The sequence below is a fragment of the Colias croceus genome, chromosome 17 (genome assembly GCF_905220415.1).
Source record: "Colias croceus chromosome 17, ilColCroc2.1".
In the NCBI taxonomy this organism is placed as follows: Eukaryota; Metazoa; Arthropoda; class Insecta; order Lepidoptera; family Pieridae; genus Colias; species Colias croceus.
In genome coordinates, this window is record NC_059553.1 from 461,617 (window position 1) to 487,332 (window position 25,716).

At 31.9% G+C, this 25,716-nt stretch overlaps 1 protein-coding gene across 1 annotated transcript; it reads right to left on the bottom strand.

Annotated features, from left to right (window-relative positions):
• Nucleotides 1–6,177: 6,177 nt before the first annotated feature.
• LOC123699375 lies at nt 6,178–20,634 on the bottom strand. Its single transcript, XM_045646314.1, has 6 exons — nt 20,061–20,634; nt 14,045–15,315; nt 11,825–11,998; nt 8,292–8,403; nt 6,781–8,033; nt 6,178–6,515 (listed from the first exon to the last, which is right to left on the bottom strand). Exons 1-6 carry the CDS (start codon nt 20,229–20,231, stop codon nt 6,302–6,304), a joined length of 3,195 nt encoding a protein of 1,064 aa, XP_045502270.1. The 5' UTR covers nt 20,232–20,634; the 3' UTR covers nt 6,178–6,301.
• Between the last annotated feature and the right edge of the window lie 5,082 nt (nt 20,635–25,716).

Below are 25,716 nucleotides of genomic sequence, written 5' to 3' on the forward strand. Positions count from 1 at the left end.
CACCTGCCACTAAACATCTATCTCGCCAGCAAAACATCAGCCATATTGTTTTTCATTTATTCATTCGTGTGTGAACAATTGTAAATAAATCACTCTAGAATTATAATTGGTGTCATTTCCGCCATCTTGGATTTCATGTCAAAGTGCATACATTATTGTTTAATTTTACCCGATAATCATTAAATTCGCTTAGTGTTTTATTATAAAACTCGTGTGTAAAATAACTGAAGTGTCGAAAGCGCGCGGTGTTTCAAACGAAAATGGACGTTATTACTGTGTTATTAAAATCGAATGTAGTTTAGTGCTGTGGTCTCACGGACATGCGTTGTGTATATTTCAGCGTAATTATAGATATATTATAGAATTATATAAATAAAAATTAATTAATATAATCGGTAACGCGGGGCACTACTTATTTTTAATGTGGCAAGCACTACGTGATGATTTTTTTTGCTTGGTTCGCATTGGCATGAAAATTTGTCTATTTATATAAAGAACAAAAAAAATACTTATTGGACTATATTATTAAAAAAAGGGACTGCCGCGGTTGCGCTATTGCATGCTATGCCTTCAAGCCACACCTCCGCCCGTCGGAGTGGGGAGCGTGAGGTTTTTTCGTTACGGAATTTCTCGATTCGGTCCCCGCGCTCAAGGCCCGCGATAGCAGCTATGCAATAGCTTAAAAATATGTTGAATTATTTATTGCTTATCATATTTATATTTTTCAATCCGGATACACATTGTTTTAAAACTGTTTAGGTTTGATTAAATGGGATATTTTTCAAATTTCCTTGCTATTTAAAAACTTCGATGTGTCAATGCGAACACAGTGCAATACACGCCCTCTCTTTTTAGTGTTTTAGTTTGTAAATCGATTTTATTAATGTACTTTTTCCGGCCGCCATGTTGCATCGAACCTTTTCCAAGTACTGCTAATTTTTAAGCTTTTGCAACTCTAAAATAACTTTTCTTTCTAATTCTCTAAGATGTGACATTGGTACCGGAATATTTATATGTATTGTGAAATTTATTTTGCGTTTGAATGAACTTTTAAAATGACTGCTTCATATTGCTTGACGCATACATTTTATCATGACACGTTCTTTTAGAAGTTTATTCAAATGCGTTTTTTATGGCCTATTATCAGTTGGTGCCGAAACGGCGTTGTTAGTCTGTCTCTTTCTAACGTTTGATGTATAGTGTGCTAGAGCGAGTAAGTCATATTTTTGTCATTGCTTTGTTATTTCTACACAGTATATTTTTTTGGATTGTTAAAATGTTTCTACCTACCCTATGTTTGATTTTTGAGGTTAAATTCGTTCCAAGTGATTTTCAATAAAAATTGCCAAATTAATAAATGTAGGAACACGTAGTACTTTTTAAACACTGATAAAAATATCATTCATAAAAATTTCAAAATGTCTTTGATATGACGATCTATCTCGCTCTAGCAAATAATATTTTCATTTGATAGAAAGAGACAGGTATAAAGCTGGCTTGTCCCTGTAAAATACATGATTCTAGGGTTTTATAAGACTTAAGTGCCGCCGCTATATATGACATGAATGATATTGGCCAATCATATGGTCCTTTACCCTCAAATAGGTGAGGCCTAAGAGAAAAAGCAAAAAAAATCTGTCAGTCAACTTCGTGTGAAGTTTCGTAAATTGTTGGTATATAAGACTAAAATGAATAAATAAATTTATTAAACTTGAAGTGTCGTTTTTTTAACCCTTTTATTATTATCACTACATAGTATAAAACAAAGTCGCTTTCTCTGTCCCTATATCCCTATGTCCCTTTGTCCCTTTGTATGCTTAAATGTTGAAAACTACGCAACGGATTTTGATGCGGTTTTTTTAATATATAGGAGTGATACAAGAGGAAGGTTTTAGTACCTATATAATTTATTAGGTTTTAGACAAAGCGAGCGAAGCCGCGGGCGGTAAGCTAGTAATTTATAATACACTAGCATTCCGCCCGCGGCTTCGCCCGCGTTTAAAAAAACCCGCATAGTTCCCGTTCCTGTGGGATTTCCGGGATATACATATATGTTTATCCAAGTTACCCTCTATATATGTATACTAAATTTCAATGTAATCTTCAGTAGTATTTGCGTGAAAGAGTGAGTAGGTACATCCATCCTCACAAACTTTCGCATTTATTATAAGTATTACATTTCCCAACGTGTAGAATCAACAAAGCTAAAAACAGTGTAATATTTATGGCTATTAAAATATTATATAATATTAAATAATACATCATTTATTTTGATAAGGGTTAATACCAAGGTACAAATAAAGAGCTTTTTGTAGCGGTGGTATTTTAATTTCTTTTTTTCAATAAAAAAACGCTTATTGTGACATGACTGTAATAGTTAGAGATATGCTGCCGCTGATTTTTTGTAGACAATGGTGTGTTCTAAAAAAATGTAGTATATCATTTTGTTCTATCATCAACAGTTTTCGCAGCGCACGCGATGTAAGGTAGTTTTTTGATATTTTTTTCACACCTTGGATTACGTTATCGTAATTTTAGTAAGGATGCCTATTTTTTTTGAAAATGAAATATAGCCTATGTCACTCAGAAATGATGTAGCTTTCCAACAGTGAAAGAATTTTTCAAATCTGCCAAGTAGTTTCGGAGCCTATTCAATTCATACAAACAAACAAACAAAAAATCAAACCTTTCCTCTTTATAATATTTGTATAGATAACCTACTTGTGTATAGAAAAGCTATTTTCATCGCAAACTGACTACAAAATATTTTCATATTCAAATTCAAATTCAAATTCAAAATTAAAATTCAAATTATATTTATTTGCAAGAATGTAGTTACAAATTATAGATGTTTCAGAAGGTAACAAAGAAAATACATTTAACAACAAATGTAAATGAAAGCGCCTTGTTTCCGATAAAAGTTTGAAACGCTTATTCTCAATAACCTAATTAGTATTCAATAGTTTGTCCATGTTTGGAACTTCTGAACCGATTTTAATAAGATTTTTATGTCATAGTAAATGGATTAATTTTATAGGGCAATACAACATTTTATCTCATAACGAGTCTGATGGCGACAAGTAGTAATTAAAAACAATTTTAAACGTGGATCAACCTTATAAATGACCTAACAAATGAATTGAAAGCTTATGAAAATAAATCAATAGTTTAAAGATAGAGTTCTGGAGAATGACTGAGCGGTAAATTAGTTTGCGGAGGCAAAGAATATAACATACGTACCTATAGTAAAGAGAAATTAACTATTTTATTATGGTATATACTAGATATTGTATTACTTCACTAATCATTACACTAAACATACCTATATAATATCGCCGTCCCCGGAGAATAAAATGATAATAGCAAAAACACAACTTTTCAGGAGAAATAAAAAACCAATACTTGTCTTTATCTCGCAAAGCAATAGACGTAGAGAGATAAAAAAAGGCTCAGAGGTAGCTAATTTTTTAACCTTTTATTATGTTTCAAAATATTTTTAATAACTTTAAGAGAACTGAAGATATTTAAAATTTAAAAAGTTAGTAGCATTTGACTGAAATGTAAATTTACTAATACACACTTATCATTTTATTCTCGTTTATATTGGACATATGCATTAATGGATAATATCCAATGAACTTTTATTCTGTTTTTTTTTTAAACAATATTAGAGTAATCAACTATTATTACACAAAAAATGAAGACGATAAAAAGTAATAAAAATCAGTCTTCCTGATCATCATCGTGATCATAATGTACATGGTCATACGTATGGCGCCAAAACATATTTTTACGAAAATAAAATGATAATAGGCGTTCGTCATTATTTCGCCGTTTCTTTCTTCCGAGAATATTATTGTAAAAGTTATTACCACATAAAGAGTGAAGAAACTTTTTCGCTATCATAGTACTATCTTTTTTTTCTAGTACGAATATGTTGTGGGAAAAAGCAGTGAATATTATTGTAATATCTTATAACTTTGTGGATTACAGGAGAAAAAATACAAAAAAAATTGTATGTCTACGTAGGCTTCAAATATCGAAAAACAATAAAACTATGGTAATGGCGATTATCATTTTATTCTTCGGGGACGGCGATATTATGCACGGATTTTATACAAATTTGAAAGATTTTTTAAATCTGTCGAGATGTTTCCAGATTTAAGCGCATTCAAACAAACAAATACTCTTCAGCGTTAACATACGCTTTTTTAATATAGATATAGGTACATTTTATATCTCTATCGCTGATCGGCAAATGAGTAATCAGAGAAAAGTTTGGTAAGAAGAAAGCAGCAGCAAGTAATATTCTGAAAGCAAGACAACATTTGGCCGCTTCCATGGTACATTAGTTAATGTTACAACTCCAGGCTTTTATTTCCGGTGGAGACTAAAAATTAATACCTATTTTAAATTCTTAAATATAAATTTAACTATGATTTTGATGTTAACTATGATTGGACTGTTCAGCTTGTTGCCTAAAAGCGTTTAGCTACCTTTACAATGAAACAATCTCCCCTTTGAAAGCATAACATTAAATTTGAAATAATATAAGCGAACGCAAATTTTATCCCCTTGAATTGTAAATTATAGTCTTTTTATTAAAATCGGGAGCCCGGCAGTCCATAGATAACGAATCATTGAATAATTATGATAATTGTCAAAAATTATTGGGGAACGGCTCAATAAAAATAGGTGATTGGAATACCTACGAACCAAATTATAGACCGGAAAATGCTATATGGTTCGGAATTATTAATGATCCGATTGTCTTGCATGGTGATTTGTTAAAGAACTTGATTTTATTGAAATTTTAAAAAGATTATTTATATTTAAATATGAATTAACTATTTAGTTCTACAATAATAATGGCAAACTGTCGTTATGATAAATACATAAATCTCTGTAACAGAACAGTAATAAACTTTAAAGATAAAAATATTATTCAATTAGGTATACGAATTGCTAGGCATGATAGGTAAATTGTGCATACGGGAAGTTGAATAATTTATATTTTTTATTAATGTAGGCGTAGGCATAACGTTCTTTACAACTTTAGTATGGACCTTAAATTATTACCGGTGATATCTTAAAAACACAGCAAGCACGTTCCACGTTCCCATGTTTAAAAACTGAATAAAAATTGTACACCCTAAAATTTTATATCCAGAGAATGGCAGATTTTTCTACCGATATACCTATACAAGAAGATGTGTGCTGTGTCCGCTGGCTACCGCTAGAAATTGAATGAAAACATACAATATTTATGTTGAAGGATGCACTGCACTTATGGGCGGACTGGAAACATTTATATTGAAAAGAATATGCAATCTATTAGGAAAATAACGGTTTCAATGGAAATTTTCTGTTGTGATACATGAATATAATGGTCGTAGGTAGTATTTTCATTCTAATGATATATCATTTTGACTAGGTAATTAATACATATTTTTTTAAACACTTAAATTTAAAAATTAGGCATTTTATAGAAAATATATGATAGGTATTATATGCTACGGCATAAAGGATCGATATTGGCACAGACTAATAATAATATACTACGGATATTGGTATTAGGATACGCTGTTGCACTACACTATATTTATCAAGAAATAATTTTTATATCAATAAATTCTATTTGAGGAATTTTAAACTCTGCACCTGAAACACTAAAAATCTAGCCAAACCTTTCTTTCTACCTTTCAATGTCTACTTCAATTAGTAGCCTTTACTCGGTACATGTTCATTTCTATTTCCTATCGACTTTATTAACTTGCAAACAATTTATATTCCATCGCATCGTATTGTACAAAACGTCTCGTCTTTTCACAACTTGCGGCTCTTTTAATATTTGATCTGCATATTTATAAAGTTCCCGCGGGCTGTTTGCGGCCAGAGCTTATTTTATTCCACGATTGTTTGTTTCTGTGATATTTCTGTGATATATTGAGCTCGGATTTATCAATAACATTTTGCCTTATTTCAAGAGACATCTCTTGGGAGTGTACTTGATATTACCTACTCGGTTGTTTTACATTACAGTCTGTTCTTTGTACCGATTATTAATGAAGGCAGTTCTGTATAAATGTAAGTTTAGATTAGATAGATATTATTGTGTACAATTGCGAACAATGTGCCTTTAAATGTGATGTACATAAGGATAAATAAAACAAAAAATTTATGAAATGTTTTATTTTCAAGTGTTTGTTTTTTCTCTTTTTTTTACTAAGTTTCACGGAACAATAAATATTCTACATTAATTAGTACACTTCTATCTTAGGTAATATCTAGGTTAAACATTCTACCGAGGCGTGCACATTTGAGCACTGTCACAGGGGACATACCCAGCCAGGCCATATTTACAAAGCAGGCTCAAAAAGAAGTCTCCTCTGTGACGTTCATACGGTTGATCTATCACAACTGGTTGCTTGTCAAGCACCATGATGTTAGAAGAGTTTGAAGTAGCTCGTGGCCATTGTAAAGGAAGATACTTTGTGCTTTTTGGTGTTGGATTTCTGTGGAAAAAATGACGTAATGTTAACCAAGGAATTTTATAAATGGTGTACAAGATATGTGTTGCCTTTTTTATTCGTTGAAAGTTATTAAAATAACATCATATTATGCAATACTGAGACACTCTTTAATATTGAATATTACCTTTTCATGCATTTTACCCATATAACAAAATAAAGATGCAATTTTTGCGAGAATGACAAATAAATTTAAATTAACATAATGACTATAGATGCATAGGTAATGGGAATATTCAAATAATCTTACCCATATTTCATAAAATTGGCAATCATGGTAGTTAATTTGTCGATAAATCTTCTATCCCTTGCAGAAAGTATCATTGAGATGCCAAAAGGTTTGAATATATAAAATAGTTCCCCTCCATGGACTGGTCCTTTTAGATGTGATACGAAAAATCTAGCAAATTCTCTGTCTCCTTCATAGCTGAATAAATAATTATAAACTGGTTGATTAGAAAATTTAGTTAATACCCTTGAAAATGCAGCTATAGCAGCATATGCAACCCAATCCGAATAATACTTTACTAAACTGTTAACGGAATTTATAGTTATATTTCCAGAATCAAAGTAATGGGTGCGTAATGATTTGGCTATTTCTCTTCTTTCGTTGTCAGAACACCAGGTAAATAGGCATGGAATCATATCATCGAAATTTTCATTCAAATTTCTAACTGACCCTTCATTTAATAAGCCATAAAAGTATGATCCTTCGGACTCAGTGTATCCCATCATAACAGGCACATGATTAAAGTTCCTAGATTTAATTATATTGTAAGGAGCATCGATGAAGAATGGTTCTGAAGAATTGGCATCAACGCACGGCGAATACTTAAAATATCTAGGGTTTACTGATGTATCTTTGGTTGCCTTTATTAATGTTCTAAGCGGTATTTTGGTAAAAAGTTTTATAACATCTTCACCAGATTGTACTGGTGCAATTCTTCTAGCGTCTTCGAAGGTTGGCCCAACAGGTTCTACATTAAAAGCCCAAGCTGACAGCGCTGTGCCACTCATTAAAATTGCTTTATGAAATAGACCTTTACTTGCTTTCGAAACCATGTGAAATGACGCTGAGCTGGCTCCTGCACTCTCTCCACAAATAGTCACATTTTCTTCGTCACCACCAAACCCAACTATATTACTTTGTATCCATTTCAACGCGGCTACTTGGTCCCAAAGACCAAGGTTGGATATATCGTTTAAACAAAGAAAACCAAGGACACCGAGCCTATAATTAGCAGTGACCACAATAACATTTTTGACTACTAAAAATTCTGGATCGTATAAATTCTTGGCACCCATGTAGTACGCTCCTCCATGGAAATATATCATGACAGGAAGTTTTACACCAGGTTTTGTCCATTCTGGTGTGTAAACATCGAGGAGAAGACAATCTTCTACGCCTACTAAAGTAGAAGCTCTCCATTGTGGACATTTTAGTGATGGACTGCGATAAATGGCTTTAAAGATGCCCTTCCAATTGGGTGGTCTTTTGGGTTTCTAAAAGGAAATGTTACTAGTGAAATAAAACGATATAACTTTGTAATCTTAATTTTTTTGTTACAAATTAAGTATATTCATTCATTGCTTATTCTTTTCAAATTTCAATAGATGATACTTTCAACTTTTACAAGTTATAATGATTAGTAAAAATTTACGCAGCTTAAATCGAGTGAAAGACATCGTGATGTTTGCTTAGAAATAATACACATTTGACAGGAAATAGTTTTCAGATTGTAAATTATTAAAGGATATTACCTGAAATCTATCAGCCACTGCGAAAGGTATGTTATAATACCGGTTTTGTCCGAACACGCTCCTCAAACCTTGCAGTTTGCCTTGACTGATCTCCACGACGGGCGTTAACAAAGTATGCACTGTGCCACATAATATTAACCATTCAAATGCATTTAGAATATTCATCTTCTACGTATTTATGAACTATTTTTTTACACACCTTTACGTTCTGAGTTTAAGTACCTACCTAGGTACTTAGAATTTCAACATACGCATATGTAATAAATTCACTTCTTAAAGCATTGGCTGTGGTAAACATGAAAAAATAGATTTATATAAGTTTTGGTAATCCTATAATTTGGTAAAATGCACTCAATATTTAAATAGGTAACTTGCAATATTATCTTCTTCTTATCGCTTAAAAATCATGGTTAAATTCACAGAATCGACCATATTAAAGACTTAGAAATAATTCTACACTAAAAATCACAACCAGGAAATAATATTTTAGATGAATTTCCATCACTTTTCTAACGCACATAAGATAAGACGTTATAGCAAAACGTATGAACACAGTATGGACATTAGTTTTTGCAAGCTTTCGATTGCTTGTGGCGAAAGATCTTGTCTCTGCGTTTCGTAATTTTACTACCTCTTAACATCTCTACTTACTTTGTACTACAAGATGTTATTTCATTACCTTTTGTAAAAATATCATCTCACGTACGAGCATAAAAGGTAAATTTAGATCAGTGCCATAGCGTCTGATCGTCTGATAAAAAGTTCCAAAATTAAGTACTGTTGCTAATCTATGTGAATTTATTATGGAACTAAGTATATGAAAAAATGTCAGGAAAATATCTAAACAGAATTCAAAGCAAGCCGCAGAACGAGTCCTACATGTGTCGTAAAGGCATATAGAGTATCTCTTAAAACCTTTTTTAATCTGCTAAACGTACTTGAAATGCGCAGCAATAAAACCAAATGAGCAAAGCTTTTAATTCTGTTTTCCTCGGAAATACGCAGTTATTTCTCGACGGAAAATGTGAGTAAAACTGCAACAATCGCGTCAAGCAGCAATTCGTTATAAAATGTAATTAAGGTGGCAAAGTGCAGGCCGGGCCGGGCCAGGGGGGTGCAGGGAGACGCAGGGGGGAGAGGGGTAATCCGGGTAATAAAGAAAAATACCCGGGAAGCGGGCTAATTGTTATAAACTGGGCAAACATGCAAATGGGTAGAACTTGCCCGGCCTTTTAATTGTGGAGTTATCTCGTCGTTAGGCTTTCACGCTGTCTTTGAGAATTTGCGATAAACTGTTGTGTTTTTTAATTATTTTCATGTACCTACACTAGTTTAAGTAAAAGGGTACTTTTTCTCGTTTTTATATTAGGGTGTGTATTTTTAAATAAAATACAATTTTGTATTTGAAGCGAATATAAATTCTGAATCGGTTTGATTCTAGGAACAAATTTTTATTTTTATCATCGCTCTGGCTCTATATTGGTAGTCCTTTCGTTAAATTTTTAAATTTTCAACATATAATATATTAATCTAATCTAACTGAACAAAAACTATTTCTATAAATCACATCCTAAATTTTATATTTCCTATTTTGTTGTTCTTGAAACGATCCCATGACAAACACATTTAAAATTAGGTATCCGTGTTACCTCAAAAAAACTTTAAATAGTAGTACATATCAGCAGAAATTATCCTAAACATCAAAAATATCTATAACACATAAGTATATTTTAAAATCATACAGTCACAATGTTAATAATTCTGTTTCAAATAAACCCGCATTTCGCGTGCAAACAAAGCAACGTTGAAATTTTTGTTCCACGAAGAGTTGCAAACTTGTATTGAATGCAACTGACAAACAGACAGTTCTCACTTCTTGCTTGTCTTTCTGTTCATTTACAAGTTTTTGTGAACCTTTAATATCGCGCTTTGCAATTTGTGTACTTTTCGATAATACAAACAAGTGAAGTTAAGCAATGGAATAAATTGATATTGTAATAAGAAATATAGAAGATTAAAGTTCTTTTAAAGTATGAAAATATAATATTGTGTTGTTGATCCTATTAATTTGTTTTTAACAGGGTTGATGTACCCAAATTACTATTTTAAATTAAGTACTGAGAATTTAATTTGTAAAACAAACTTGTAGATTTTATATTATTCTTGTTTGTGTTTTTATTCAGATTTCAGCATGATTTGACTAAATTAAGTAAATTATTTGGCGTAACAAAATATAGCAAGTTTTCATGAATTTCAATACAAAAATATGTCCAATGTACACAACTTGTTTGATTTTATTCGTAGAATAGACATTTCAAGTAAAATATGAATATTTGCGAGAAATATTAAAGTGAAACTCATCTAAATGATATTTAAATAACGGTAAAGGACTGTCAGACCTAAATAAATACGTGTCTAGCTGAAACATAAATGGGAACATTTTCATGATAATATCATATTTATTTAATTTCTTTGCCATTTTATATTTAATTATCTTCAGTAATTGTTTATTCTACATTTAGACTTTTTATGTGTTATAATAAAGACCTTTTTGCTTCAATAATAACACGAGGATATTGCAACCATAAAGTAGTGAAGTTTTCCAGCCTTTTTAAGATTGTGAAAAATAGGAGACTGCAGGTGCGTTAATAATAAGATATCTGCAAAAGACAGAGTATTATCTACATATTATTGTGTAAAGTAAACTGTATAAGTAGGTGTACTTGTAAAATAAATATGTACTAAAACTAACAAAAAGTTATGAAAATTTAGGTTCAAGATGGGTTCTGGGAAAATTTAAGTTCAGGATAAAAATACTTACGTAAATTTAGTTTTATGTAGTAACTTACTCAATCTGTGGCTTTGCATACAGTCTTAAGTGACTGTTTAGAATCCTACTAATATTATAAATGCGAAAGTTTGTGAGGATGTGGGTGTGTGTGTGTATGTGTTTGTTACTCTTTCACGCAAATACTACTGAACCGATTACAATGAAATTTAGCATACATATAGAGGGTAACTTGGAAATAGGATAGATTTTATCCCGGAAATCCCACGGGAACGGGAACTATGCGGATTTTTCTTTAAAAACGCGGGCGAAGCCGCGGGCGGAAAGCTAGTTAGCATATAAAGGCTAATGAACTAGTTAATTATTTTTTATAAATATAATGCTAAAATTTTGTCAATAATATTACTTAGGTACTTAATTCATATTAGGTCAAAACATTTCGAGTTCAAGGGTATAAATAAAAATAAAAAAACTACAAAATAAATTACAATTATTTATTATTACTCATTGATTCTTTGGTATTAATCGTCTGATAAATAATAGAATAACTAGAAACATTCCACCTTAATTACACCATAAACCACATGATCGTTCATAATGGAAAAATATCGAGACTTCTTGATACATTGCTTGTTCTGAAGCATATTTTATTTCCAAATACTCAAGACGCAGTTTCCAAATACTCAAGACGCTATCTTCACCTAGAAATTGAATCTTCCAGAAATTTCTGGACTTTCAGTTGAACCCGTAATTCCTTCTTCTATATTTGTTATAAGTTTTGTTCCAGAATCTGACAGAACCTTCGTCCCACATGGGAGCCGTGGTGATGTGGTGGTCGATAACCAGAGCTGTTGGGTTCCAAGATCTGCTGGGCTTCCATTTTACTGGCAGCAGTTTGGTTGTGGAGGGAGTAGGGTCTCTGGAAGAGAGGATAGATACATTAATGTTTTATAAAATAATAAATATGAATAATATAAAAATGAATCGCAAAATGTGTTGGTAAGCGCATAACTCGAGAACGGCTGAACCGATTTCGATAATTCTTTTTTTATTATATTCCTTGAAGTACGAGGATGGATCTTATGTAGAGAAAACGTAAACATGTACCACGGGCGAAGCCGGGGCGGACCGCTAGTCTTATATATAAAAATGAATCGCAAAATGTGTTGGTAAGCGCATAACTCTAAAACATTTCTATTTTCTATTGTTCTAAAATCTATCTAGTAGGTATGTGTTTAATAAATGCATGTTACAATCTATATGCTCTAAAATTTATGTAATTTTAAATTCTACTATTCTTGTCATGGTTATAGTTTGGATTGGCATTTACCTGCTTCTTAGACAGACTTAGAAATATAGGTGTAAATTTTTATATTTGTATTCACAAAAGTGAATAAATCTTGCGTTTATCAGTTATACTATTCAAAATAGTGCAAGCTTAACTTTTTTACGACTAGATGATGTTGCGATACATCCAATAAGTGTTTTTATTGAAGCAGTAAATATTTCTTAGCTATCACGATCCTGATTATTTCCTTCCATAACAGAGAGCAAAACAATAATCATAAAGCGAATCAATCACAAGCCCCAAGCGACGGTAATCAATAAATTAATGCGTGCCAATGAAGCTCGTGGAATCCGTGATTTCCCATACAAATGATATTACATTCCCGTAAATAAAATTGCGATATTATAACGAAAACGTGAGCGGCGTGTTAAATGGACCATGCTTAATAATTTGCTTTTTTTTACGCAACAGCACGTTTCAGTTAAAAGTGGACTGCAAATATTGGATATCCTTCCTCTGTGTATATCGTCTTACTTATATGTTTTTAGAGTGGTGCTTGCTTTGCGTTGTATTACTATAATGCAGAATTGGAGCATATATTTATATGCAGTACCTATAATATTATGATTGTCTTTCTCGAGTTTTTTAGAGTGGTCACTCCTTGAGTTGCGATGTTATTGTATTGTTAGTTTTGTTACAGTGCAGATTTATCGAATGTTTTTATCATACCTACAGGCTACATGTAGTGGAACGCGATTAAGATTTGTTAAATGTAGAGATGTTATTGGTTATTGTAAGTTTTGGACAGGCATATCCATTGTATCTATTTTTATAACTCTGAATTAGTATAGGTAAGTAATGTTTAAAGAAGTTTTGGGTTCAATATTAAAAAAAGTTTCGTCTAATAATCTAAAAATATCGAATAATCGATGCATATTTAAAAATTACTTAGGTTAAGTTCTATTGATGTATTTACATGCAGTAGATGAAAAAGTAAATAAATAAGCAATAATATGCAGTACCTAGATGTAAATTTTTTTGATTTCGTTAACGTCGTTGTAGTAGTAATGTTAACGGAAATGTATGAAATCCGTCATTCTGTACAATTCCTAGTAAATGGATTTCCCTGGATATGTATACCTATGTATTTAATATAGGTAATATTTTTATAATAAATATTTTATACTTATCCTTAATAGCTTCGGAATTGTATAAATTTAATTGTATAGATTTAACATATTTCCGGTAACATTTATGAAGACATATTTTGTTTGTAGTGTATAATGAATTTCAAGATTATGTATTTACATGATAATTGACGTAAAAACAAGATAATTAAAGTCAGTGATGTGATCACGCATGCTTTGAGTGCAAAAAACGTTGAAAAAAAGAGGAAAAAAAAAAGATTCTGCTTTATACCTATTTAAAAAAGTTTTGTTTCAATGTGCGTGCATAAATAATTATAACAGGAAAAAATGATTATAAACTAAACATTTAAAATCTCATATAGCACCAGTTCTCACAATTTTGTGTTGTACATTCTACAAAATTGTATGTAATTGTATGATTAAAATACTTTAATACTTGCTACGGTGTCAACTATATAGCTGAAAGTCTATTCTAACTACTAAAATCCGATATCCTTATTTACAAACATTGTTTATACATAATACATACCCGTACTTAGCGAAGTTTGTCCACAGTGTGACCATCCGCTCAATCATTTTGAGCTCAAAATATCTGGTTGGCAAAGGGAAAGTATGCGGCTTGAACATGTAGAACAACTCATCTCCGTGAGATGCTCCCTTCGTAAAAACAAACTGGGATATAAACTTGGCGTTATTTATAAACCCACTGTATTTAAACAGATAATAATACATCGGCCGGTCGTTCGTTTTCGCGTACAGCTCTGATTCAATCACCGCTGGATATTTAAAATGCAGATCCGAATATAAATTAACCATATCCATAATTAAATCCTTCCTCCCCGATGCGAAATAATACTCGTTCATTTCTTCAACAGTTTTGTTTTTGTTCCACTCAGAGGGAAATTCCAAATCTTCCTTGAGAATGTCTTTCGGTGTTTGCGTTAAAGTCGTACCGAAATCTGAAGATACGAAATATATTCCTTCACGATCGTTATATCCTACTATCATGGGTACTTTGGTATAATTTCCTGAACTAATTATGTCGCCTGGATACTCTGTAATCATGGCATCAACACCATTTATTTCCTTTTCGACGCAGGGTGTAAAGAGTATCTCAGATGTGATTAAAGTCTTCGGTCTTTCGTTTTTCAGTTTTCCAATTAAATCCTCAACTGATCTCCTTGATAATACTTTATAAATTTCAAAAGGGTCACTTCCATTATATCCGAATTCCTTAGCTAAACTACTCGCAGTCTTGATAGGATCGTGCTGGAGACTCCAAGGAGCTAAGGTCGAACCACTTTGAATAATAGCTCTTTGGAAGAGACCCTTTGATAGTGGGGAAATAATATGATAGGAGACAGACACAGCCCCAGCGCTTTCACCGAAAAGAGTGACATTATCAGGGTCTCCGCCAAACGCAGCGATGTTTTTCTTAATCCAACTTAATGCCGCGCTTTGGTCTTTTAAACCAGCATTTCCTGGCGCTTCCTTGATGCCTAAACAAAGAAATCCTTCAACGTTAAGTCTGTAGTTGATGCCAACAAATATGACGTCTCTTTCAACGAAGAAATCAGGGCCATAGAGGAAGGCGGTGCCAGTGCCTTCGAAGAAGCTGCCTCCATGGATATAGACCATCACGGGAAGTTTGTTATTCTTTGCAGTGATGGGGGTGTAGATGTTGAGCTTCAAGCAGTCGGTTTGGCCAGCGACTAAGGGGCCGATCATTTTCTGTGAACATCTGCAATTCTCGTTGATGGCTTCGAAGATTCCGTCCCATTTTGGTGCGGGCAGCGGCGCCTGGAAATTATTTTTGAGTCTAGTTAACTCTATTCATCAAATAACGATAATATAATTATTATAACGTTATAAACGTTTTATAATATATGTCATTATCAGAAAAAAAAAATTGCCATTCAAGCACATTTTACCTAAGGAATGGTTGAAAAAAAAAACAAATACCAGCAATTGAATATGACATTTGGCTTGACCTTATGTCTTGAATAAACAATAATAATATTATGAATATTTGAACAGTTATTATGACGTTCATTGTAATTTTGTAAACATGGTGATTGAATTTAATTATTATCAATGTGCGTATATTATAATAGAAATAAAAATAAAATTTTATATAGACATCTTTTTCTGTCCCTGTTTTGAAACTTATCCCAATCCATCAAATATAAAAAAAATCGTACCTAATCAGTCCAGCAGTTTCCGACGAGGGCAAAGTGAACCACGAAATTATATTTTTTTAGCCTAGTAGGGTCATTGCGCTGGTTTTCGTCCAATTATAGGAGTTGCCAACTTTGTGATACGAAATAAATATTTTGGAGCACCCTTCCTTAAACATATAATTTTTTTTTTAAGTCCTTATATAGTCTTCTTTAAGATAATATTAAGGGAAAATAAATCATTTTGATGTATCTTTTTATTTAATTTTTTTTCTGCAAAAGTAGGGTAAATGCTAGTTTTCGTCCAAAAAATCTGGTTTTCGTCCTAGTGTAAGCTAGTTTTCGACCACCGTGTAGAAAAAGGAGGGTAGGTCAACTATTAAGTTAAAAATCAATTACAGGTAAATATATACGTTTATTTAATTAACATTACAATTTCTCACTACCTTACAGGTTTAGTTTTACTTGTGGTTTTACTAATAATAATCAATATAACTAGTCAACACTGAGATCTATGTAGATCTGGCAGTCCTTATAGGCGTTAGTGATGACTGTATAATCATTCGTAATAAAGAAAGGAATGCGTTCCTTACAATGTAAATGAAACAAGTAATAATTACAGGACTAAGAAATAACATCAAAAAACAGAAATATTCATTCTAACAACAAAAATTTTCATTCTAATAGGGTAATTGCGCTGGTTTGCCGTCCAGCTTCTGTTTTCGTCCATTTGACTGACCTGCTACAATCACGTGCGTAAAACTTGAATACAAACCTACCTTCCCGCGCAAGTTTGCACTTTTTACGGTCCATAATGTTTAAGCAACAGTACTATCAACATGAAAATTTGATTTGACAAGAAGAGAGTTCAAAAAATTAACGTAAAAGTGGCCGCTTCGCATACGTGCCTTGCAGATGTCATCGCGCGAGAGAAAAATTTGCCGGCGAGAAAAGTTCATGGTAAGGTAAATCACTGTTTTAGCTAGTTTACGTAATGTTTTTGGTACGTATGTTTAATTCTAAGCATAATAAACGCAATTATAAGTGTTTATCATACTTTTTTATAATACTCTTCGAGATATTAAGTGGACGGATACTAGGTTACCAAATTATCAAAATATTTGGTTTTCGTCCAAGTGGACGGAAACTCAAACAGCTACGTGAATATTTGTTAGGGTCATTTTACTTTATCGGACCTTTAAAATACTGAATAGTTTCTCCCGAAGTGATCTTTATTGCTATTAGTTTAGTTTTTTTGGTTTCCGTCCACTGCTATGTCAGTGCTGCCAAAATAAAAAAATATTTAAAGAAGTGGACGAAAACTAAATTTAGCTTTAAATGTTTTAGTTTTCCTCCATGAATGAGTATTGGAGTAGACAAAAATTAAATATAGCTATTCTTTTGCATTACTTTTCATCTATTTTTACGTAAGTATTGAAAAGTTTTCTATTCAGTATCTTCCTTATAAATAATTGCTGAGGGCCAGAGTGTTGTAGGTACCTAATGTGTGAAGTAGAGTCAATTATTCGTAGCATAAATGGGGGTAGGTCAGACATAAATCATAATACACTGTATTATGGCTGTGTGTGTAGGTATAATACGTTTCATTTGATAAACAAAGTATTAGAATGAAAATTTTTGTTGTTAGAATGAATATTTCTGTTTTTTGATGTTATTTCTTAGTCCTGTAATTATTACTTGTTTAATTTACATTGTAAGGAACGCATTCCTTTCTTTATTACGAATGATTATACAGTCATCACTAACGCCTTTAAGGACTGCCAAGTGCTACATAGATCTCAGTGTTGACTAGTTATATTGATTATTATTATTAAAACCACAAGTAAAACTAAACCTGTAAGGTAGTGAGAAATTGTAATGTTAATTAAATAAACGTATATATTTACCTGTAATTGATTTTTAACTTAATAGTTGACCTACCCTCCTTTTTCTACACGGTGGTCGAAAACTAGCTTACACTAGGACGAAAACCAGTTTTTTTGGACGAAAACTAGCATTTACCCTACTTTTGCAGAAAATAATTTAAATAAAAAGATACATCAAAATGATTTATTTTCCCTTAATATTATCTTAAAGAAGACTATATAAGGACTTAAAAAAAATATTATATGTTTAAGGAAGGGTGCTCCAAAATATTTATTTCGTATCACAAAGTTGGCAACTCCTATAATTGGACGAAAACCAGCGCAATGACCCTACTTTGTTTATCAAATGAAACGTACTATAAACACACAGCCATAATAATAAGTTTTAGCCACAGAATCTTCAGTGTACGCAGCGTCTTTTTTTTCTAGATTTCTTAGACTCCTTCGAGGCCATCTAAAAACAATAAGATCTTTCTGAGGATACGTTGAGTAAGTATAATAAAAAAATACTGCATTGGCAAAACAGACCTAGACTAAAAGCTGATACTCAAGTGAATGATAATCAAGAAAAATACAGTGTATTATGTCTGACCTACCCCCATTTATGCTACGAATAATTGACTCTACTTCACATAAGGAGAATGATACATGACTGAATGAATGCAATATTAGGTACCTACAACACTCTGGCCCTCACCAATTATTTATAAGGAAGATACTGAAAAGAAAACTTTTCAATACGTAAAAATAGACGAAAAGTAATGCAAAAGAATGGCTATATTTAATTTTTGGATACTCCAATACTCATTCATGGACGAAAACTAAAACATTTAAAGCTAAATTTAGTTTTCGTCCACTTCTTTAAATATTTTTTTATTTTGGCAGCACTGACATAGCAGTGGACGGAAACCAAAAAAACTAAACTAATAGCAATAAAGATCACTTCGGGAGAAACTATTCAGTATTTTAAAGGTCCGATAAAGTAAAATGACCCTAACAAATATTCACGTAGCTGTTTGAGTTTCCGTCCACTTGGACGAAAACCAAATATTTTGAGAATTTGGTAACCTAGTATCCGTCCACTTAATATTTCGAAGAGTATTATAAAAATGTATGATAAACACTTATAATTGCGTTTATTATGCTTATAAATAAACATACGTACCAAAAACATTACGTAAACTAGCTAAAACAGTGATTTACCTTACCATGAACTTTTCTCGCCGGCAAATTTTTCTCTCGCGCGATGACATCTGCAAGGCACGTATGCGAAGCGGCCACATTTACGTTAATTTTTTGAACTCTCTTCTTGTCAAATCAAATTTTAATGTTGATAGTACTGTTGCTTAAACATTATGGACCGTAAAAAGTGCAAACTTGCGCGGGAAGGTAGGTTTGTATTCAAGTTTTACGCACGTGATTGTAGCAGGTCAGTCAAATGGACGAAAACAGAAGCTGGACGGCAAACCAGCGCAATTACCCTATTTGTTTACAAAAACAGAACATGATATTAATATACATATAGATTAACGTCAAAACATATATATTGGTGTAGTCTTTTATATTAACAGCATGACGATAATCAAAGTGTTTTTTTAAGTGCGTAGTTATCTATAAAATATGGTAATTATTTCAAATCCTTGTATAGAAAGCAGTGTACAGAAAAAGGATTCTAAATCTTTATATTATACACAAGTTCTTAGACTTAGGTGTTATAATTTGGTCTTATCGAGTAGAATAAATTTTATGTATGATATTATATTTATTATATGTTATTATAATATTTTTCAGAAGCAGAATCACCTTATGACTTGAATATTCCGCATACAAAACTACAACAATTAACTAGGTATATTACAACGAAACTATATTTTATCCTTATAATGTATGTATGTATAGTTAAATATTTTATAACAAACACTATAGATAATATAAATAAACAAGATCAACAATATTCCGCACCTTGACATTAGTTACGACTGGCATTGAAATATCAAGGAAGTCTGATTTTGTACTTGTGCTATGACATAGTAAATTAACATACGCGGAAAATTCTTATGATTATAAATATATCTATGCAATGCAAATTCATTATGTATAATTTATTATAATGTCTTTTATTGTAAAAAACGATTCAATGCACACTATAAATGTAAATAAGTCTAAATAGGTATGTATTTAATTAACTAAGTATTTTTGAATGTAATGACGTTAAGCTGTGAGAATTAAATGTTACAAAGAGCGTTAAATGTAAAATGTGTTAAAGTGCATGTTAATTTATTAATGATACAGTACGACAAATGTACGTAATAAATTAATTGAATTTGAAATAATATTTTTTTTTTAATTTTTTCATATTACAAGAAATAAGTATCATAGTTTAATCACATAAATAATTTAATAACACAAACGTAAATCGCTTTATATATTTCATTTCACGACCACATCACTTTAATTCAATATACAATTAAACAATACTTACTTGAAATCGATTCTTCTCATTAACAGTCCCGTACGGAATACCAAAGTACTGATAAAACTGTCCGTTATCACTAATTCTGCCGCGAAGCAAACCACTATCAACACGAATCACTGGACTAGGCTCCTTTATCAAATTGGCCACAATCAAAGAAAATAATGCCAACCATTTCATCGTTCCATTCCAAATTTAAAACTGACACAATAAAAAAAAACACGTTCTTAGTCCATTTGGCGCCAATTTATAAAACAGACTATACGCATACAATTTTATTCACACACATATTTTTATCGTCGCACACAACAAGACGCAATAAAAATTTAATATTTTTTGATTTTTCCGCTAGTCCGCTCCGGTTAGTCCGGGGCAAGTCAGGGGATTGTGAACGTTAATTATTATTTAAAACGTATGCAGGTCACAAATGTCATGTCAAAATGATAATTGATTTATTGGTACAGATAATAAAGTCGATTAATTAGAGGGCCTCTTTAAATTGCACTATTTCGCGGTAAATTAATGTTTTTATTTTTCTAGTGACATCAGACATGTCAACTATGCGGCCAATAGCGCATTAGTGGGAAATAATGCTATAATTTGCGATGACCATGAATGACGCTGGTTCAGGTTTAATATTATAATATTTAGAGATCCTTAAAAGTATAGAAATTAGTAGGTTTAATGATGGAAAATACTTTTATTAAAGAGGGGGGGGGGAGCGAAACGTGTATAAAATATAAATATATAACGGGAAATTTTTGTTACTCATTTAGCTCTTAATAAACTTTATTCATTAGCGAAAACCGATCTTCGTGTGGGTATATTCGTATATGTGTGCCAATCTCTATATGCTTAGCTAAAATCAATAAAATTCACACAATCCATACATGAAATTCATTAGCTAGGATTGGTCGGCCATTTTAGTATGCCATGTACATATATTTTCGGTCAGTGCCATGTTTTAAAGTCCGTGACCAAGTTTTCAATAAGGTATGCCATTCTATAAACATAGCTAATTACTAGCAACGCAATTTTCTCGCGTCAAAAAATTATAACTACCTACCCATGGACGTATACAAAAAGGTCCATGTACCTACCTATATTTTTAATTGTATATTATATACATAATCTATCGTATTAATAAATATTTAAACGTTAAACCATTTAAATTTTACTGTGATTCTCATTGTTTTAAAAACATACCTACTCGTATTTATGGCTCAATTTCATCAAACTGATCCAGCTATTTCGGATTATTATCTTAACATCTATCGTCAGGTATAATTCGTTTAACAAAAAATATTTGTCTTTCATTTATCTCAAGGCGCCTAGACATAATTTGATTGAGGAAATATCGCCAAAAATTAAAAAAACATGATAACACCTAACTATATTATTATCATGATCATAATCCATATAATAAGTATATAAATAGTACTACTACTAGCTTTCCACCCGCTGCTTCGCCCGCGCAGTCAAAGAAAAATCCGCATAGTTCCCGTTTCCGTGGGATTTCCGGGATAAAACCTATCCTATATTCCGGGGTAAAAAGTAGCCTATGTCCTTTCTCGGGTATCAAAATATCTTTATAGAAAATTTCATGCAAATTGGTTCATTAGTTAAGGCGTGATTGAGTAACAGACAGACAGACAGAGTTACTTTCGCATTTTTAATATTATAATGTTTTTTACACATACATATAGTTACCTAGTTGGCAGGCAGTTTTTCCATAATTTAAAATTACATTTGTCAATGACAAATTTAAATAAAAAAGAACTTTTCTTTGATGAAAAAAAGCGCGATTAATTATAATCCTTTGATAATAATAATTCATATCGCATTAAAAAAAAATATTTATTTTGTAATTTGATACATATTTGAACAATAACTGATTTTTTCGTGTACGAAACTCACAAATTTAATGAGAATTTCCAAAAATCCTTTCTCCTCTCACCCACTGCCCAGATAATAAAAAGAAGCATGTCGCAAAATTTAAGTCGATGATTTGTAATTTTAATTATTTGAACAGTTCGTTGATCTGCCAGTTGCGGCCAAATTTTGACTGGCAACCTAGTCGATATATATATTTTCCTAATTGTAAATATATACATAAAAGTTTGGTTTTAGCAAAAAAACTGTGAACGCACTAATCGCGGCGGGATCTTAGACTATAAATTTAGAATTGATACAGGTAATTGGACCAAAATTGAGATAATGACCTCGTTTTATATAACAATGTTATAAAAACTCTAGTTTACTTGTAAAAAATGAAGTTGACTGATAATTTTCTGTTTTATGTACAATCATAACATTATATATTATATACCTACATATATATTATATTCTTAACATTGCATATAAAAAAATATCTATAAGTAAATATTGTATGAAAATAAATATTAATCTTTTCGTTGCTTATCCCACACTTGGTGAGTGTGGTGGATAATGGATTTATATACTAGATGTGCCCCGCGGTTTCACCCGCATTGTTCCGCTCCTGTTGGTCTTAGCGTGATGATATATTATAGCCTTAACCTTCAATAAATTCGATAAATGGGCTATTTAACACCGAAATTATTTTTCAAATAGGACCAGTAGTTCCCGATATTAGCGCGTTCCAACAAACAAACTCTTCAGCTTTATTAGTATCTAAGATTAAAGCAGTTATGTGACAGCGTTTTCTTTATAAATTCCTTTGCTCGTGATGCATTTAATTTACGTATTCTTCAACAACAGAGGATTTGGCAAACATTGACAAATAGAGCTCGCATCCGACGGATGTAAGTAAATGAAGCAGAAATATGAAAATATTTGCTAACTATTGCAATGTTTCCTAGAAAATGACTCATTGCTGTAGAGGTGGTTAATACGTGAATATTGGCTAGTAAGAGCAGCCTCCTTACCGATTTTTCAATCCATAGTTAAAACTTATCCGTCCAATAAAATATTTAGTCCATTGAAAAGTTACATTTGGGGTTGCATTTCTTAGAGGACGCAATTTTATTTTTTTGATGTGTAGAGGGGGTTAGTGTGAAGCTATCACCAAGTTTGTGGGGTCGCCACCCTTGACCCACGGCCGCCATCTTGAAAATAGCGGAAGATATGGTTTATACGATATATCTCTTAAACTGTTTATCTGATAAAAAAAAATTGTTAACATTATTTGTTGCAAATTAAATTCTCTACAATTTTGGTCTTGTAACTTTTTGTCGTAGAACTATAAATAAAAAAGTTATAAGCGAAAATGTTCAGATAATAGAGATATTTATATTTTTCAATAAAACTTTTTTTTATCATTTTACGAAGAAATGATATCAGACCATTTTTGTAGATTTTTTTTCGAGGTACAACTTTTACATACAACATTTTTTCATAAAGTCAATAGCTAAGGTTTTAAAGCGCTCCGAAATTAGTACTATTTTTCAGTACTCTTAGCTATACGTTATACATATATTATGTGTGTACTAATAATTATTTGTCATCAGTAATTGTTTTTTTTGTTATTATAATATTTTTAATAATTAATTTTGCAATATTATTAATAATTAATTATTGACTCTTTTCCCCACCACCCAGGAGGTAGATAGAGTCTGGAAGCACGTTTTTTTTTACGTCAAAAAGCAGGGCTGAAATGTTTTGTTCTTGCAGTGCTGCATGGGAAAAGAGCCAATAGCCAATATATGTATAGTTAAGAGTACTGAAAAATAGTACTCACTTCAGAGCGCTGTAAAACCTTAGCTATTGACGTAATAAAAAAAATGTTGTATGTAAAAGTTGTTCCTCGAAAAACAATCTACAAAAATGGTCTGATATCATTTCTTTGTAAAATGATAAAAAACAATTTTATCGAAACATTTAAATAGCTCTAATTTCTGAACATTTTCGCTTATAATTTTTTTTATTTATAGTTCTACGACAAAAAGTTACTGGACCAAAGTTGTAGAGAATTTAATTTGCAACAAATAATATTAACATTTTTTTTTATCAGATAAATAGTTTAAGAGATATATCGTAAAAACCATTTCAACCACTATTTTCAAGATGGCGGCCGTGGGACAAGGGTGGTGACCCCACAAACTTGGTTTTAGCTTCACATTGAACCCCCCTACACATCCAAAAAATAAAATTGCGTCCTCTAAAAAATGCAAGGTTAGGCCAAAAAAATGTAACATTTCAATGGACTAATTACACACAGTATTACACGATAATATTGAAATGTCACCTGTAAACTGTCAAATATGGCCAAAGAATACATTTTTGAAATGGTAGTTTAGTACGATATTCAACCTTTATTCAACGAATGAGTATTAACCAAGGATTGAAAAATCAACGCTAAGCAGTATTATTTCCAATGTGGAAAGATGACAGCGCTATATAGATCGTATAGCGCCATCACTTTCACACATTCGAAACAATACTACTGCTTTAAGACATTATGGTAACCCCCTGGAGGTTCAAGGTTTATACTTGTTAAATTCTGGTTCTGATACTCTGTTGTGATGTGAGGCTAATTTATAAATAAAGTAGATGACAAATATTTGAAATATGCTCTATATTCACCGCATATAACTTCAACCTTAAGCAGACTTTTTTTTCTCAGTGTTTATTACCACTAGATAGCCCCTCAGACATTTTAAAATGGATCTGTTTTTTAAGTATTTGTATTTTAAAATAAACAAAATTTAAAACTCTATTTTCTTGCATTATACATGGCCAATAAAAATGAATCGTCAAATGTGTTGCTTATCGTGAAACTTGAGAACGGCACGACCAATTTGGCCAATTTTTTTAACGTTCTTGTTCTATGACATTTGGAAGGTTTTTATGGAGAGATAACACGAAAAAGGAGTAATAGGGCAGAACAACGTCTGCCACGGTAAGTTAAAATTATGTAAATTCATGCAAGTACGTAATATTATCAAAATCCGATGCAGCTATGAGTGATGCACAGACGGTCTGATTTTATTTTAAATATTATTAAAATAGGCAATTTTAGAATCACGTTCATGACATTAGGCAAACGTAATTATTTATTTTTCCTTGACATTACTACGTGAACTATAATTATTGAATTGTGGAAAATAAACCAGTTTCATCTACGTTATTTATAACAGATAGTTAAACCAGCTATTTCACTCGTGTTTCAATTAATTATCAATTCTCAGAAACGTATAGATAATAATGATTGCGAGCCTTTTTAAGAAAAATTGCTCTCTCTATTGAAATTACACAAGCAAATATTTAGAACGACGTACTCTTTGATTTTTTTACTCCTATGATATTAATTCAGTTATGTATTATTGACTTTTTAATAAAATAAAAAAAGAGTGTGTGTACTTATGTACACACGTTAGAAGTTATACTGGTATTTCTTTAGAAACTTGCGGCACGAATTAAGGGGGGGGAGGGGTGGGAAAGGGAGGGGGGAGGTAAGGGGAGACCCCCTATAAAGTGGGGGGGTGCGGAAACCACCCCTTCTATTTTTTTCGATATTATATTTATAAATGTAGTTAGAAGTATATCGAAGATTATGGGCATTCTTGACTGCTGCGGCGCTGCAGAACGTGGCGCTTGCCCCCGTGTACCTCGTTGCAGGCAGGAGTCTTCACTCGCCTTCGTAGCTTCGGCTTTTTGGTCGCCTTTGGCGACCAGCCTCAGCCAC